The 16,267-nt window shown below is 35.8% G+C and overlaps 2 protein-coding genes across 2 annotated transcripts; one reads left to right on the forward strand and one right to left on the reverse strand.

The window, feature by feature from the left end:
- The first annotated feature begins 1,971 nt into the window (after positions 1-1,971).
- Positions 1,972-7,290, forward strand: LOC132060326 (phosphatidylinositol 4-phosphate 5-kinase 1-like). The gene is made up of 8 exons (XM_059453319.1): positions 1,972-3,378; positions 4,015-4,179; positions 4,348-4,513; positions 4,688-4,798; positions 4,922-5,115; positions 5,201-5,319; positions 5,446-5,518; positions 6,516-7,290. Exons 1-8 carry the CDS (start codon positions 2,243-2,245, stop codon positions 6,799-6,801), a joined length of 2,250 nt encoding a protein of 749 aa, XP_059309302.1. The 5' UTR covers positions 1,972-2,242; the 3' UTR covers positions 6,802-7,290.
- A 906-nt stretch (positions 7,291-8,196) lies between these two features.
- LOC132061627 (G-type lectin S-receptor-like serine/threonine-protein kinase At5g35370) lies at positions 8,197-10,833 on the reverse strand. The gene has a single exon (XM_059454400.1). It carries the CDS (start codon positions 10,831-10,833, stop codon positions 8,197-8,199), a length of 2,637 nt encoding a protein of 878 aa, XP_059310383.1.
- Between the last annotated feature and the right edge of the window lie 5,434 nt (positions 10,834-16,267).

Consider the following 16,267-nt stretch of genomic DNA (forward strand, 5'->3'; position numbering starts at 1 on the left):
TTCACTAACAAATCGAATAATAAAAATGAACGGACACCATGCACGCAAAACTCTGTGTATGTTATTTTATTTGAGAGTGTGACCTTGTGGTAAACGAAGTGGAGAAGGTTATGGTCCAAATCAAAATAAAGATATAACATAGTAGATGATTTTTTCTTATCTATCTGAACTTTGATGAATAAAATTAATTTATATTTATGCAGATGCTTGAGCGATGTAATAAGTTTTCAAGTAAAATAATTAAGATGCTTACAAATTGGTCCGTAAAAACACCATCATTGCAAAAAAGAGCCTGAATTTTCTGATGTGCTCTCCGAAATTGCTCAATTCTACCTTTCATTTCACTTTTAATCCGATCTTTACCGTTAGCAAATTTTTCTTACTCTACTCCACACATTCAAATTTCCCAATTGAAAAAAGTCCTGCTTTAATCATTCTTCTTTATAAAAAACATGATACAATCTAGCAAAATAATTAACAAAAGATTTATGTTTTTATAACAAAATCATGAGAAATGGATGCACGTCGCCAATTTCCCTTAGTCACCCACTTCCCACTCATACATTCTGAAGTCGTCGTTGCTTTTTTTTTTTTTTAAATTTAGAAAATTAATTAATTATTATCATATAATTTATTTTTGTTATTATTCTTACGGCTTGTTTGGATGGCGTTACCTATTAGATAGAATTGTGTTGTTAGGTAAATGCAATTTTTGTTTTAATTGCTACTCAATTTTTATTCTATTAGATCGTCAAGTTCATCATTACGTTAACAACGAAAAGTCTAATTTTATGTAACGACCAATTTGGTATTTTCCCGTCTTACCTTAATTTTTCTTCTTGTGTCTTTGCTTATCATCTAATAATCATAGGGCACAAAAACACGCGGTATTTTTTATAATATACCAAAATGGGTATAACGTGGAGGGGCCAACGTTATACCCCAAAAAGAATTTTCAATTGTCAGACCAAAACCAAAAAAAATAATAATAATAATAATAATTAATAGTATAACGTGGACTGATATTAAATAATTTTATAACGTGGATCAATCCATTTATACAACACATATATATTGTAAATTATCAACCGCAACAATTTGGATCGTATAGGTGTAGTTTTACTGATTCTTAAACATAAGTTGCTATTCGAGGTGTGAGTCATGACAGAAATATCTTTAAATGCCATATGCAAATAAATGTTCCTATATTACGAGTCATCGTCTTGAAATTTTGAAGTATCATTCAAGGATACGGAACTAGGGTTCTCTAGGGGGTGTCAGAGAATAAGTGATTGTTTTTTAACATTGAAAGTATAAATTTGGAGCCTTCATATGTATGCAGATCCTTCATTGTTGCATATGATTTGTGCATCATAAAACCTTAATTATGAATATATATTGTATAACGTGGGTGATCCACGTTTTACAACATATATATTGATCAAGAGAAAAATCCACGTTTTACAACATATAAAGAAAAAGGTGGTGATCCACGTTATACAAAATTCTATAACGTGGATCATCCACGTTATTAATTTTTTTTTTTGGTTTGGTCCGACAATTGGAAAAAAAAATCGGTTATAACGTTGGCCCTTCACGTTATTGACTTTGGTATATAGTGGAAAAAAATTTATCCGTGTATTTTTTGTCTTTAAGTTCCGGACTCCTTTGCTTATCATCTAATAATCATATTTTATCTTTTATCCTAACTTTTTATAATAACTCTACCCCGTTTTCTACTTTTCTTGCAGCTTTGCCCTTCAAGTTGCTGACATGTGACATTATTAAATAACGATAAACATACAATTTATCCAAACATTATACTCATTAAAGCAATACAGTATAATACAACAGCACACAATACAATACAATATAATATGATGAGATACAACCATCCAAACAAAGTGTTATAGGATTCCACTTTTTACATAAATACAAAACGTAACAAAAAGCAAATAAAACAAAAACGAAACGCATTTCAGACAACAAAATTCTAAAAAGCTGAAGTATGCTGAGTGCCCAACAATACCACCAAAAATTTTCAAAAAAGCAAAAGTAAGAAAGAGAAAGAAAGAAAGAAAAAAAAAAAAATAACATAAAAAATCTCAGTCTCCGGTACCGACACCGGCAATGTCGTCGGTTCCAACTACTCCAACAAACACAGTAGTATTACCTATGTGAAGTTAAAAAAAGGCAACACTAAATTTTTTATGTATGTGTATATATTTGTACTGTTAGTACTATGACCAAGAAAACTAGTACTAACCTGGATGATGAAGATAACAACGGAGACGTTGTTCTCATCCCTTCAGCGTTGTCTACATCAGCTAATAATCGGTCTAGATTATTATTACAAGCTAGTTCTCGTCGCATTACACCTACGGACGACGGAGATCTGTCGTTCTCGGGAAATGTGCCGCCGGAGCTAAGGCAGTTACCTAACGGAGATCTATATATAGGTACTTTTTCGGGTAAAGTTCCACACGGTAACGGTAAATATTTATGGTGTGATGGATGTATGTATGAAGGTGAATGGAAAAGAGGTAAAGCTAGTGGTAAAGGTAAATTTTCATGGCCATCAGGTGCAACTTATGAAGGTGATTTTAAAGATGGGAGAATGGATGGTTATGGTACTTTTATTGGGGCTGATGGAGATAATTATAGAGGATGGTGGGAAAGTGATAGGAAACATGGATTTGGTGAGAAGTTATTTGCAAATGGTGATTTATATGTTGGTTTATGGAAATGGAATTTACAAGATGGTGAAGGGAGATTTGTTTGGGGTAATGGTAATGAGTATATTGGTGAATGGAAAAAAGGGGTTATGTTTGGTAAAGGTGTTTTTATTTGGGCTAATGGGAAAAGATATGAAGGTGATTGGGATAATGGAATGCCTAAAGGAAATGGTGTGTTTAGTTGGCCTGATGGTAGGACTTGTTATACTAGTGGTTCATGGGGAGATAGTAATAATAATAATAATAATTCGTCGAAACAAGAATTTAGTACTGGTAATGGTGGTGGTGGTGGTGGTCAGGTACTGAGGAGATCTTCGGTGACTATGAATGTGCGCGAAAGGAATGTTAATTTACCGAGGATTTGTATATGGGAATCGGATGGGGATGAGGGGGATATTACTTGTGATATTGTTGATAATAGGGAGGCTTCGTCGATGTTTGTTCCTAGGAATGATGATGAGGAGGACGAGGATGATGATGATGATGATGATGAAGAGAGTGAGAGTTCTGAAGGAGATGAAAATGGGGATTTTCGGAAGAGTCCTTACCGCTCTGAAGCTGTGGAAATGAAGAAGCCCGGGCAACCGATAACCAAGGGACATAAGAATTATGATTTGGTGCTTAGTCTTCAGCTAGGTATTAGGTAATGCAACCTTTTATTGTTCTCGTCAGCATTTAGGCCATGACTTTTGCATTTTAAGAACCTTATATAGTTGGTTGTGTATTCATATATACGCATATATACAGGTATTCTTTTCAGAAGCATGCCTCAGTTTCCCGAGAGCTAATTACTCAAAAGGGTAACTTACTCTATAGCTAGGAATCAAAAGTTTAGCAAAGTAGAAGATACTTGCAGGCCAATTCACATGCTAGTGAAACCCCTCTTAGTTTGCAAATGTAAAGCCTTTTTTTAGTGTCGTCTCTTTAACTACAAGTAGAATAAGTTCAATTTTACCAAATTCACTTTTACTCTTAGCTAGCTACTGCCAAATTAAGCTTCCCATTTAGAGGTTCCAAAAAGTTTGTTTACGCAAATCGTTAGAAATCTGTGGGATTTCTAAATTAGGTAAAATCTTTGCCACTTTCAAGTTGTGGAAATGAAGAGGCCTGGGCAACCAATAACCAAGGGACATAAGAATTATGATTTGGTTGTTAGTCTTCAGCTAGGTATTAGGTAATGCGACTTTTTGTTGTTCTTTTCAGCATTTAGGCCATGATGTTTGCATTTTAAGAACCTTATATAGTTGGTTGTGTATTCATATTATATGCATGTATACAGATATTCTACTCAGAAGCACGCCTCAATTACCCGAGAAGTAAAGAATTTGGATTTCGATCCTAATGAGAAGTTCTGGACGAGGTTTCCACCTGAGGGTTCCAAACTCACGCCGCCTCATCAGGTCCTGGACTTCAAATGGAAGGACTACTGTCCCGTGGTTTTCAAGTATGTTTAGTGGAACTCCATGATCCAAATTTTGCCATGTTTGGAAGAGATTGAATTATCGTTATTGTTTAGCTAATTTTTGGTTTTCGGTATTGGCACTACTGGTATGTGGTTGAGCTAAGTGCAGGATTGTATTAATTGCTGTTTCCTTTTCGTTTTTGTTGTTAGGAAGCTTAGGGAATTGTTTGGAATAGATCCAGCTGAATACATGCTAGCTATCTGTGGAAATGATGCACTTAGGGAACTGTCTTCCCCTGGGAAAAGTGGCAGCAGCTTCTATCTAACTCACGATGACCGATTTATCATCAAAACTTTGAAAAAGTCCGAAGTTAAGGTCAGTGACTGCCAGCAGGTCAATACTTTAGGGTAGGAAAGAAGAGATACAACTATTAGTTATTCGAATAGGGCGTACTTATTGATAAAACGCTTACATGTTTAATTACTCTTTAGCAACACATTGCTGCTGTAGAAAATAGGATTGATTTTACTGATTTTCCATGTTTCTCAGGTGCTCATTAGAATGCTTCAAAATTATTATCGACATGTTGGTCAGTACAAAAGCTCATTGGTGACGAAGTTTTATGGTGTACATTGTGTTAAAATGGTTGGATGCCAAAAGGTGTGTTTTGAAATTCCTTTAATGGTATATCATATCTGGATTTTCTAAGAAGATCATGCATAGTTCCTTATGCACTTATTTTGCTAGGAGTTCTTACATTCTCTTATTCAATGTATAAAACAGACACGTTTTGTTGTTATGGGGAACATGTTCTACTCTGAACGTGTGATCCATAAGCGGTTTGATTTAAAGGGATCCTCTTATGGCCGTACAACTGATAAGCCAGGAGGAGAGGCTGATGAGACTACCACGTTTAAAGACCTCGATCTCAACTTTGTCTTTCAATTGCGACAATCTTGGTTTAAAGAGCTTATAAGGTGATACATACTTTTTGTTCTAATTGTCTTTTATTGTTGTCTTTATATTCATGGAACAACCTGACATTATTATTCTGGTTTTCAGGCAAATTGATATAGATTGTCAGTTTCTGGAAGCTGAGAATATTATGGATTACAGTCTTTTAATTGGTGTTCATTTCTGCAACTATAGTAACAATGGCGAGATGAATTTGTCACCTTCCGGTAACAATTCTGGAAATCTTTGTACATCCATATTGCAATTATTACATCTTTTTTTCTGCTTTATAATATACTTTTCGGTCAACTTTGTCGCATGACTCCTGAGAATATTCACTAATATATTGTCAGGCAATGCTGCTGCTCTAGATTCTTGCTTATGTGATGCAGAGAGTCATGATAAGGGACAGATCATGGAGGAATGGTATGTCCAGTATGCTTTTCTTTTTTGGTTCCTGAACTTTAAAGGAATTACGTCTATAATTTTCCAATCAATTAAAGAAATTCAATAGTATGGAAATGCTGAACATTGGGTAGGCATCCCCTCTTTTGATACCAAACTGCACTTCATTTCCAAGAAGTGTTTGTCTAGTAGTTTCTAATTCTTCTTCGTCATGCTTGGCCAGCGGAACAGAACAATATGAAGTATGCTTAGAGAAAGATACCTCGGCAATTTGAAGTTTTATTTCATTTAATTTTGCTTCCAATCTCACTATGTGCTTGATATGTCTATGTGTTCTAGGAGTTTTCTTGTGGGCTACTGCATTAATCTGCCATCAACTTCTCTTTGTTGTGCATGTAAGCGTACTTTCGTTCGTAGTATCAAAATCCAACGAGCTAGTTTTGGAACCGAAAAAGTCCATTTGCACATCAAAATGTACCGATTCAAGATCCTTGAACAATTAAGGAACCGTTAAAATCAACCTCTTGTTCCTTAACTGCCGAACTACTCTGGACACTCGTAAGAATGTGCATGTGAAGTTTTTTGCATTTTGATGGTCAAACTGTTCAAGTGATTGGCTGACTTTGGATTCAGTTAAACAAATAACGTCTAGACATATAGCATAAGGTCTTGCTTATGATAGCAAGGACTGGTAAGTTTGGAACCTTTATTGGTCACTCGTTGAATGCTGGGCTTTATGTTATCTCCTCAGTAATTTGGAGCTTTGTCTGTGCTTATGTGGTTTCCAATAGAAACTGTCTACCTTTATTAAGTGCAGTTAAGAAATAGTCATTTGGTTTCTGAGTCTGAATGATGTGTTAATCTTCTAAACCTTGATTGATTCTCTTGCATGAGTGTTTGATCATTTCCTATCAATTCAATATTCTTCAATCATGAAGTTGAAAGATGAAAAGAAAACCATTTTCAAATTTTTTACGAATGTGAAAAGACTTCAACCACGGCTCTTGTGATGTCTTAGGAAGCCTCCTATAAATTCAGCTGCAAACGTGCCTGCAAGGGCGGTGTGCATATCAAGGAGTGGAAGTGAGTCAACTTCCGGACAGGGTGGCGATGGGGCTAATAATACTATCCTTTGCTTGGGAATCATTGACATTCTACAAGATTATGATATCAGCAAAAGGCTAGAACATGCATACAAGTCATTTCAGGTGGATCCCACTTCCATATCTGCTGTTGATCCAAAGCTCTACTCTAAAAGATTTCGAGATTTTATAAGTAGAATCTTTAAAGTAGACGAAGGGTAAGGAACAAGGAAAGAGCACGAAGATAAGGTAATTGGTCATTGCGTTTCTGTTTAATGCTTTGGCAGCTTATGGAGATGGGCAAGTGAGAAACAAGAAGAGACCGGAATTAGTTGAATCAATGAACGTCTTTGTTTGCTGATTATATGATGACTGGTTTTTGTGGAGATCTTGGCCATTGGTAAAGTGTGAATGAATGGTCTGATGAAGTTGGTGATGCCCGATTTTATTTTATTCCTTTTTTCCTCTTGCTATCTATGTCAAGGGTGCTCAATCTAGGCAAGCTATGTATATCTTTTTTCTTTCTCCTTTTGGTCACTCTCTAGTTGAGTTGAGTGAACATAAAGATTTTGATCAAATGTACAGTAAAGGAAATCTTTTTGGTAGTATTTGTAGTTACTGTGTTCTACGACGATAATTAATGCTTAGTTCCTCGTTTAATTGTGTTAGGAATGACTTGTAGATTGAGGGAAGTTGAAGAAGTGTGTTATCTATCATTTGTTAAGAAAATACGCGGGCTCATATGTCCATGTTTCTTATTCGTTGAAACTATGCAATTCGTCTTTTTTTTCTTAATACTCGCTCCGTTTCAATTTATATGAACCCATTTGACTGGGTACGACATTTAAGAAAGAGGAAAGACTTTTGAAACTTGTGGTTCAAAATAATCTTTGAAAATTTGTGTGGTTGTAAATCATTCATAAAAGTGAATTAGGAAAGAGGTTATTTATTTTAGCATGGATTAAAAAGAAAATAGATTCAAACAAATTGAAACAGAGGGAGTATTTCTTTTGTGACTGTAGCTTTTTATTTTACATGTTTGCCTTTGGCATTAACAGAGTTCCTACATGAACATGGTGATTTCACATGTCAAAATACTTCGAAAAATGACCAAGTTTACCCATTTGCTTTTGACTACTTTGAATCACCCTCCGCTATGAGGGAGCATCTAATGATATTGCAGCTACATTTCTACAAGAAGGATCCTATGCTCTGAGGGAGATTTGGCCCTTAAGTAATCATGAATGATGTGACATTCTAGTACTAAACCATCTGAATCTATGTTGCACGGACTCTCCAGGTCATCCAAAATTATACTACTTTTGAAAGATCCAACATACACCCTGTGGCACTTTGAAGAGTTCGAACAACATCGATCTGACTACATGTCTTGATCATTAGAGATAATGCATATAGTTCCCATGTGATTCAGAGTCATAAGCATCTAAATATCCCCCATGAAAACTAGCAAATTTCTGTGACCAATAAACAAAAAGATCTGCTCTTAAATTTATAATATGTACAAGATATTGAAGGGATTACAAACTTCTAGTTCTACTCTTTTTACTGCCTCACAACAGAGGTGCAAACATCATATTATAACTAGATTTGCTAGTGTTATCTAGGACCTGAGACTTGCTGTGAAGACATATAAGAGAATGAATTGTAAGAACTACTAGTAGTACTGCTAATGTTCCTATTTTGTTGATGTAACTCAAACACATTAACCTCTCGATCCCCCTCGATCGTCGATGCTTCAGTAAACCTACGACCATAAAATCGCAGAAAATTGAGTGATTGAACCTGCGGCGTACCCAAAGGCAACACACCTTCCAACATGCCAACAATATTGGCCATTGTCGGTCTCAGAGTTGGCTCTTGATGCAAACAACACAAAGCCACACGTACTAGCTTCTCGACTTCCTCACTTTGGACATGCCCCACAATCCGCGGATCCACAAGCTCCAGATACTTTTTCTGTTCATGCATTTCCAATGCAAATAATGGGAAGTAGATTGGTTGATTGGCTGAGCCAAGAGACGATGGAGAAAGCATATTGCTCTCACTAATATCACTTTGAGAAGTAGTGTCATTCGGTGGTTGGAACGAGGAGTTCTTCTTCCCTCGTACTATTTCTAGTAACACCATTCCATAGCTGTAAACATCTGATTTCTCCGTTATGGCTGAGCTAGTCAGCCATTCGGGGGCTAAGTAGCCTCGAGTTCCTCTCATTGTGGTAAACCAACTTGATTGATCAGGATTCAGAAGCTTGGAGAGCCCGAAATCTGATATTTTTACCTGCAGGTTGTCGTGGAGGAGTATGTTTTCTGGCTTAACATCGCAATGTATAATCTTTTGCTCACAACCGCCATGCAGATAAGCGAGCCCACGTGCTGTTCCAAGCACGATTTCAAATCTGGTACGCCAATCTAAGCCAGGTCCATTCCCAAAAAGGGTACGATCCAACGAGCCTCGATTCATATATTCATACACCAGAAACCTTTCTCCCCTATGTGCACAAAATCCTTTCAAACTAACCAAATTAACATGGTGAACTCTCCCAATAATCGCGATCTCCGTGCAAAACTCCTTTTTCCCATGAGCCCCGAGACGATTCATCTTCTTGACAGCGATAACCGCTCCATCAGAAAGAGTACCTTTATATACTGTCCCAAATCCGCCCGAACCAATTTGAGTTCTAAAATATTCAGTGGCTACCCGAATCTCTTCATAATCAAATCTCACAGGCAATCCCAGTATGGACATACTCTCGAACTCACCAGACGAATAAGAATCCGCCCCACCAAACTCTTTGCCGGAATTTTCCAACAATTTTTTTCTTCTCATCAACCAGATTATCCCAGCCATTATCACAAGGATAAACAGAACACCGGAAAAAGGAAGTAAAACCATAGCAACGACGGGGAATCTACTCTTTTCACTTGAGTTATCAGTCGGATCAAATGAGGACGGTTTAGAAATGACCTTAACGTATCCCAATCTATCAGAATCTGAGCCCCTCAAAATCGAACCAAGAAAATTTTCAATCATATAACATGACCCTGAGGACTGATCATGAAAAACTCCCAAGCAAGAACAATTCTTAGAGCAAAGATTTTGACAAACAGATAAATTAGCACCATGCATTTTCGCCTCATTAAAATCATTAGCAAAATAGTCCATACCATTCTCCAGCCTCAGGTACGAAACACGATTTCCAAATTCAGTAACGTTCGCGTTCAAAGATGCATTACAAGAAGCTGGCATTACTAAATTTCTGTCAGTTGGAGCACAACTACCATTTTCCTCAGAACTAACATGAAATCCCGGTGGACAAGAACATCTTCCTCCATCACAAACTCCGAGCTTCTTGCAAGTGAAAGCAACCCGACAACTATCAGAAGGAGTGTTAAATTCAGACAACCAATTTCCATCACTAAATCGTTTGACAGTAAAATGTCCATTTTCTTCCAATTTAGCAATCCTAAAATCAGGAGATTTCAGGTCCTCCAAAACCAACTGGATTGCTATTTTTGTTCCATTAGCCCCCAAAAGAAACAATCCATTACTCTCTATCATCATATACTCCACCGGAGTATTTGTATCTCGAAAAACTTTGGTCTCCATGGTTAATTTCCAGTAAGTCATTTCATTCCACTTTAACATTGCACCATTGTCTGCCACAAAGAATTCATAGTCGCCTTCTGCAAGTTCATCATCTTTCAACGAACTAACCAACGATTTCCTAACAGGTAATCGTTGGCCTACAACAACGGTATCTGTTGGAAAATCAAAACTTTCCCACACACTATTATTGAAATCATCAACCAAAACCAAGTTCCCGGATTCAAGAAGTTGCAAAGAAGTAATAGAACTACTAGTATTTCGTGAATGAAATGGCTTTGTTGACCAAATGGGGTCACCTGAATCATCAAAAAGAGCAAGGCCATCGACAGATAAGCGAAGCTCAGCTGAATCAGAGACAGGCAAATTTCGATTCGCAGACCAAACAACGACGTGGGAGTTAGAGTGTATGATGACAAAGTAGTAGGATCTTTCTTGGGACTTTATGTTTGTAATTGCTGCTTTGAAAGTTCCATTTGGTGATGACAAGAAAGCACCAGAAGTATCAATGAACATGAGAAATGTAGCAGTGAAATTTGGTGTTAATGGTTGAAAAGAAAGAGGACCACAGTGTACAAGAAAACAAGATAACAAAAGGGTACCAATGAATAAGAAGAAAGAAGATCCCATACCCTTGGGATATTACAGAGAGAAATTATAGCAATAAGAACAGTTGCCTAAAAGAAAAATGGCTTGAAATAAGCAGTTTTTTAATCAAACAAGCATGTTCTTGTTGCATTCTTTTCTCTTTTCCGTCTCCTTATTTGGTAGGTAAAGTGGTTTGTACCTACTTTTACCTACTTGACAAGGAGAACGAAAAACGAATCGGAGCAACAAAAAACTGAATCTCAATTGATTGCGGTAGCAATGTTACTCTGTCACTTACAATATATGTATTTTGTGGCAGCAAGTCTACTCCGTTACTTGAAATTTTTTGAACATAAATTGAAGCAACAAAGAACTGAATCTCAATGGTCGCGGTAGGAAAATCAAATTGTCACTTAGAATCTGAGTGGATATTGGCAACAAGACTACTCTGTCACTTAATGTTTGACAAGGAGAACAAAACTTTGGTGAGCATGAATTGAAGCAACAAAGAGCCGAATCTCAATTGGTCACGGAAGCAAGATCAATATGCCACTTACAATCTCAGTGGATTGTGGTAGTAAGGCTACTCTGTCACTTAAAATCTGACAAGATGAACGGAACTTTTTTTAACATGAATTGGAGCAACAAAGAATGTCACTCTGTGACAAGGCCATTCTGTCACTTACAATACCCTTGTCGCGTATAGAATAACGGAAATTGTTTCTATTTTGGAGTTTTATAAATTTGACTTTGGTGCTTCTTCAAAAGTATGGCTATAATTTACTAGATTGAAGAAGCCAGTATGAGTGTGAATTATGGTTTTGCAGAAAGTGTAAGATGATCTATTCTTCTTTGATTTGTTCACTATTATTATTATGTCTAAATGTTAGTAACAGGTAGTTGTTGAGGCGGGTGATTATGGTGTTAGTTGAAATCTTGAAGATTGTGTTTGGGAGTTTTCCTTTTTCTCTCCGGGTTGAATAAACTGTACAGTATGCAGGCGGCGCCATAGTCATTGATGGGGCGGCCCCATTTTCATTTAAACTAGTATATCCAAAAATAGAGCTAGTACTAGGATAATTCTTTTTTTCTAAACTACTCCCCGGTCGCAAATTATTTATCGTGATTTCTAAATATTGTTATCTTAAATTATTTATTGTTTTGAAAATTCAAGACAACGTTGACTTTTTTTTTTTCCTATTTCACTTTTTATAATTATTATTCTTGAAGACTACAAACACCTTAATTATAGGGTGATATTACGATTGCTCAAATATCAATGAAGGATAGAATATAAATATCTTCCTAATTAATGGTTTTAACGGGCGTGTAACGACAAATAATTTAAGACGGAGGAGTATTCGATTTGAAATTTGTTTTTCGATGCGTCGAATAACCACAAGCTAAAACACTTCTACTGAGTAGAGTGGAAAATGGTGTATGAAATCCCCATTGTTTGTCATTGAACCCCTAGCGCATTTATGCGACTTTGGTTCACAACTTATTATATGTACATACAACATATTCAGTTAATTTTTGAACATACATATCAGGTTTGGACTAAAGTTATTAAGTTCTATCGAACTTGTATAATGGAAAATATATACCGCCCTTACCTCTTGAGAAGTTTTTTATTTTTCAAGGTTCAAACTCGAGAAGCCTAGTTGATAGTAAAATGGTCCCCAACATCCCCTAAGTGGTAGTATCGGACTAACTTTTACATATCACAAAGGCGATTGCATTAATAGAGTTCGAACTCGAAATCAAGAATGAAGGAATGATCTTTGGTGGTAAGACTTTTGCTACATATCATAAATACCGTTAGAATTTGTGATCTTGAACAAGCCATTGATAATTTTTATGAATATAAGAGGATGCCATTAAGATAAAACATGAAAGTTAAAATTTAAAAAAATTCCAGTAGAAAAAATTGTCATTTTTCGAACATATTAAAAAAGCAAAGATGTCTGGTAAAATGGAACAAAAGCGCATTTGAAATATAAAAGCTCCGTTGGATCTCACGCTGTTTTAACCACAAAAGAATCTATTACAGGCATACCTTCTAAATTAAAATAATCCAGGGGGACATCCTCTGTGTAAGCAGCCATAACAATCTTTTATTTATTTATTACGGAATTTAAATTTATAGTAATAATAATAATATACTTTATCAGTATTTTTATTATTACAACCAGTATTGGTACTGTACCTGTTGTATAAACTTAATACAAATTGACACAATAAGTACTTGGATATACTTTACTCGTATTAAATAAATATCCATGTTCTATCCAAAGATGTAACATGCCTCATAAAACAATTCACAAAAAAATATTTTTCGTACTTACTCTTCTTACTATTTTTTTTATTCATTTTATACTATTATAATGTTAAAAGAATAATCGAATGACCAGTGCTGAATTTGAACCTAGCTATAACCTAAATAATTTTTTAACCTCCTTCCCACTTTACGAGACCCTTATAATAAGGGACACTATAAATGCTTGGAAATAAAGTAATGCTAGTAAATTGAATTACACTGATAAAATAGAAGCATAGTATAATATATTTTTATGTTTTTTAAGATGATGTCAATTTTATGTATTAATATGACGTATTTATAGCTACATATTATCAACCTTCAACCTACCCCAATGATGATATTTAGTTTACCAATTCATCAGGCGTTCTTTAGTTGGCTAATACAAATATGAGTTAACTTTTATATACCACGCAAATTTATTTTTCTAAGAAAAAAAATCAAGTTGTATGAATTACAATGACTTTAGAACCAACCAAATCTAATTTCATATCTTTCCAATCTTTTTTTTTTTTTTTTTTTTTTTACTTTTAATGATTTTTGGAACTACAGTACTATTAAATTTGTACGATGATTTAGAATATTTAAATTGTATATAAGATTTAATAAAAGAAAGAATTTTAGCATATATTTGCGGTCTTAAACAAATCATGGTATTTCAATTGATATAAGTGTATACGGTAAAAGTCGGGTTAGCGTTTGCAGGGAGCAGGGGGGCCGACAAAGAAAGGAGACAACGACAAGTGCTCGGACGAGGTATTGCCGGACCAGGGTATTGCATCAGTAGCGCTTGGTCGGAAGAAGTTTGAAGAAAATCGTAGGTCGGGATTTATTCGGATAACTTAACGAGCTGATTGGTCCGATTTTCTCCATGGCCGAGTTGATCGTGGCCGTTGGTCCGGTTCATACATAGCTGAGTAAATCGTGGCCGTTAGCCCGGTTTCTTCATGACCGTTATGATCGTGGCCGTTGGTCCGGTTAATCAGTCATTCAATCGCCACGTGTGATCATTCTGTCACCTGTTTCTGTCAGTCGTACGGGTGTCAGACCGTACGACCCAACCTTATCCATATTAGGGTTTCTTTATTTCTAAAAGGGCTTCATGAGGAGGAAGGGCCGTGAGAGGAAACATAAATAGAGGATGACTTCCCTACTTTTAGGGGTTGGCTTTTCAGAATCAAAACATTGTATAAAAATTTATATTAAAGCTTTCTCTCTCTTTCATTCTCCCTGATTTTGGTCCGGATTACAGCATTAAATCCACTGTTTCACGTTATTCGATATTGCATTGAAATATATATATATATATATAGATATCTTAGCTCAAATCCACAATACGAACACATTCGTCCAAATCATTAGCATACAGATTTACACATATTTAAGTCATTTATAAGTATTCGCATATATTTTCTTCATTAACTAAAAATAGATTAAAGCACCCACATATCCTATACCTCATTTACAAATTTAACTTATTACCCGATTTCGGGGTAAACAATAAGAGAATGTCACTACGAAAAAGTAAGAAATTTAAAATTAAATAACTTCTAAATATATAAACGTGTCATTCTTTCTAAAACAAACTGAAAGAGAGTATCATATAAACCAAAACAAACAAAATAGTATTTTAACTATTATTTCTCTTTTGATATTGCCACTTTCGTACTTGATGCAAACAAAACATAATAAATTAAAGAACACACTAGGAATTGATTAAGAATGGGCGTCACTATTATTGATTATGTTCTTTTCGCGACAATTATATTTTGTCTTGAAATGTTTTTTCGCTTTACGATGAAAAACTCACCGGAAAAAGTCAGGTGACAAATTCACTAAAGTCAGGTAAACTCTATTTAGCTCGAAGCATTAATTTTCATAATTCACTAATATTCAACTAATTCAAATTTGCAACGCGTACGGTTCTAAAATGAAAAAGCACTCATAAAAAATCTCTCTGTCTACGTGTCGAAATAGAACTTCTAACTTTTAATTAAGGCAGTCATAGATAGCACGCTTAAACTTTCTGGCACACTTTATGCAGGATACCCTGAGGGTTGTCACAGTATCTAAACCAAGTCCGGGTCAATTTGTACCATATAAATACTTTTTGCTTGATGTGGAAAAAAAGTGAAATGCACTCTCCTTGAGCGCGTGAAGTACTCTTCAACAATAATTTTTTTTTTTGGTTGACAGCTTACTCTTTTAAAATATGACTTAAATAAAAAAAAATTAAAAGCTGGACAGCCCAGCCGTCAGTCACCTCCCCTCACCCCTCTTCGTCTTCTCCATCACTGCTTCTCTTCTTCAATTTTTTTTTGTTCTTTTATTTTTTGTTTCTTTTGATTCTTTCTATAAAAATAATTTGTGAATTAGATGTTTCTTTTGATCACCATTTTCTTTATTTTTTCTAAATCTGAAAAGCACCATCACCATCACCATCTTGTTCACCGGAAAAAATGGAGACTCACCACTGTTGGCACTCTTTTTTTTATGAAGTGTGCATTCTCAACTTTCATTGATTAACTTATATTTAGTAAGAATTTTAAAGATTGAAGAAAAGGGGAATAATTGTTGGTGGGGTAGGCGGATGGCTCCTGGGGGGTGGGGGGACGGTGGTTGGGCGTGGTGGTGCGGCGGCCAGTGGTGGGGGAGCAGCGGCTAGAGATGAAAATGGCCGGGGGGGGGAGGGCGAAGGAGATGAAAATGGGAGGGGCGCGCGAAAGATATGAAGGTGGGGGGGTGGTGGTGCGGCGGCGGAGATGAAAATGTGTGGGGGGGGGTGTTGTATAATTTATTTTTAATTATTATGATGGACGCCGGTCACGTGTCATGTTTTCGTTTGACCGAGATTCTTATGTTATGGAGAGTGTAATACTGTTTCTCCTAATTTTGCCGATTATTGTGAAAAAGGTATCATGGGATCGAATTCGGACTAATTTAAGTACCCAATAGATACAATCCTCGGTTTAGATACCCAAAAAAACATATAGCAAAATTTAGGGAGGTATCTATGACTTTTGCCTTTAATTAAACTATCTCATTCAACGTACCATCACGCACTATATTTTTTTCAGTGCGGTGGTGACAATTTCTCGTTAGACATGTTGTCCTGTCTTTGGATAGAAAAAGAAATCATTTGGCAAAGACTAGTTG

This window comes from Lycium ferocissimum, chromosome 6 (assembly GCF_029784015.1).
Source record: "Lycium ferocissimum isolate CSIRO_LF1 chromosome 6, AGI_CSIRO_Lferr_CH_V1, whole genome shotgun sequence".
In the NCBI taxonomy this organism is placed as follows: domain Eukaryota; kingdom Viridiplantae; phylum Streptophyta; class Magnoliopsida; order Solanales; family Solanaceae; genus Lycium; species Lycium ferocissimum.

Excerpts from the sequence above, each read along its gene's own strand:
- LOC132060326 (XM_059453319.1), top strand. The coding sequence starts at position 2,243 with ATGACCAAGAAAACTAGTACTAACCTGGATGATGAAGATAACAACGGA. Across the intron at positions 4,180-4,347 it reads TACTGTCCCGTGGTTTTCAA|GAAGCTTAGGGAATTGTTTG; the intron begins GTATGTTTAGTG and ends TTTTGTTGTTAG. Across the intron at positions 5,320-5,445 it reads GATGAATTTGTCACCTTCCG|GCAATGCTGCTGCTCTAGAT; the intron begins GTAACAATTCTG and ends ATATATTGTCAG.
- LOC132061627 (XM_059454400.1), bottom strand. The coding sequence starts at position 10,833 with ATGGGATCTTCTTTCTTCTTATTCATTGGTACCCTTTTGTTATCTTGT.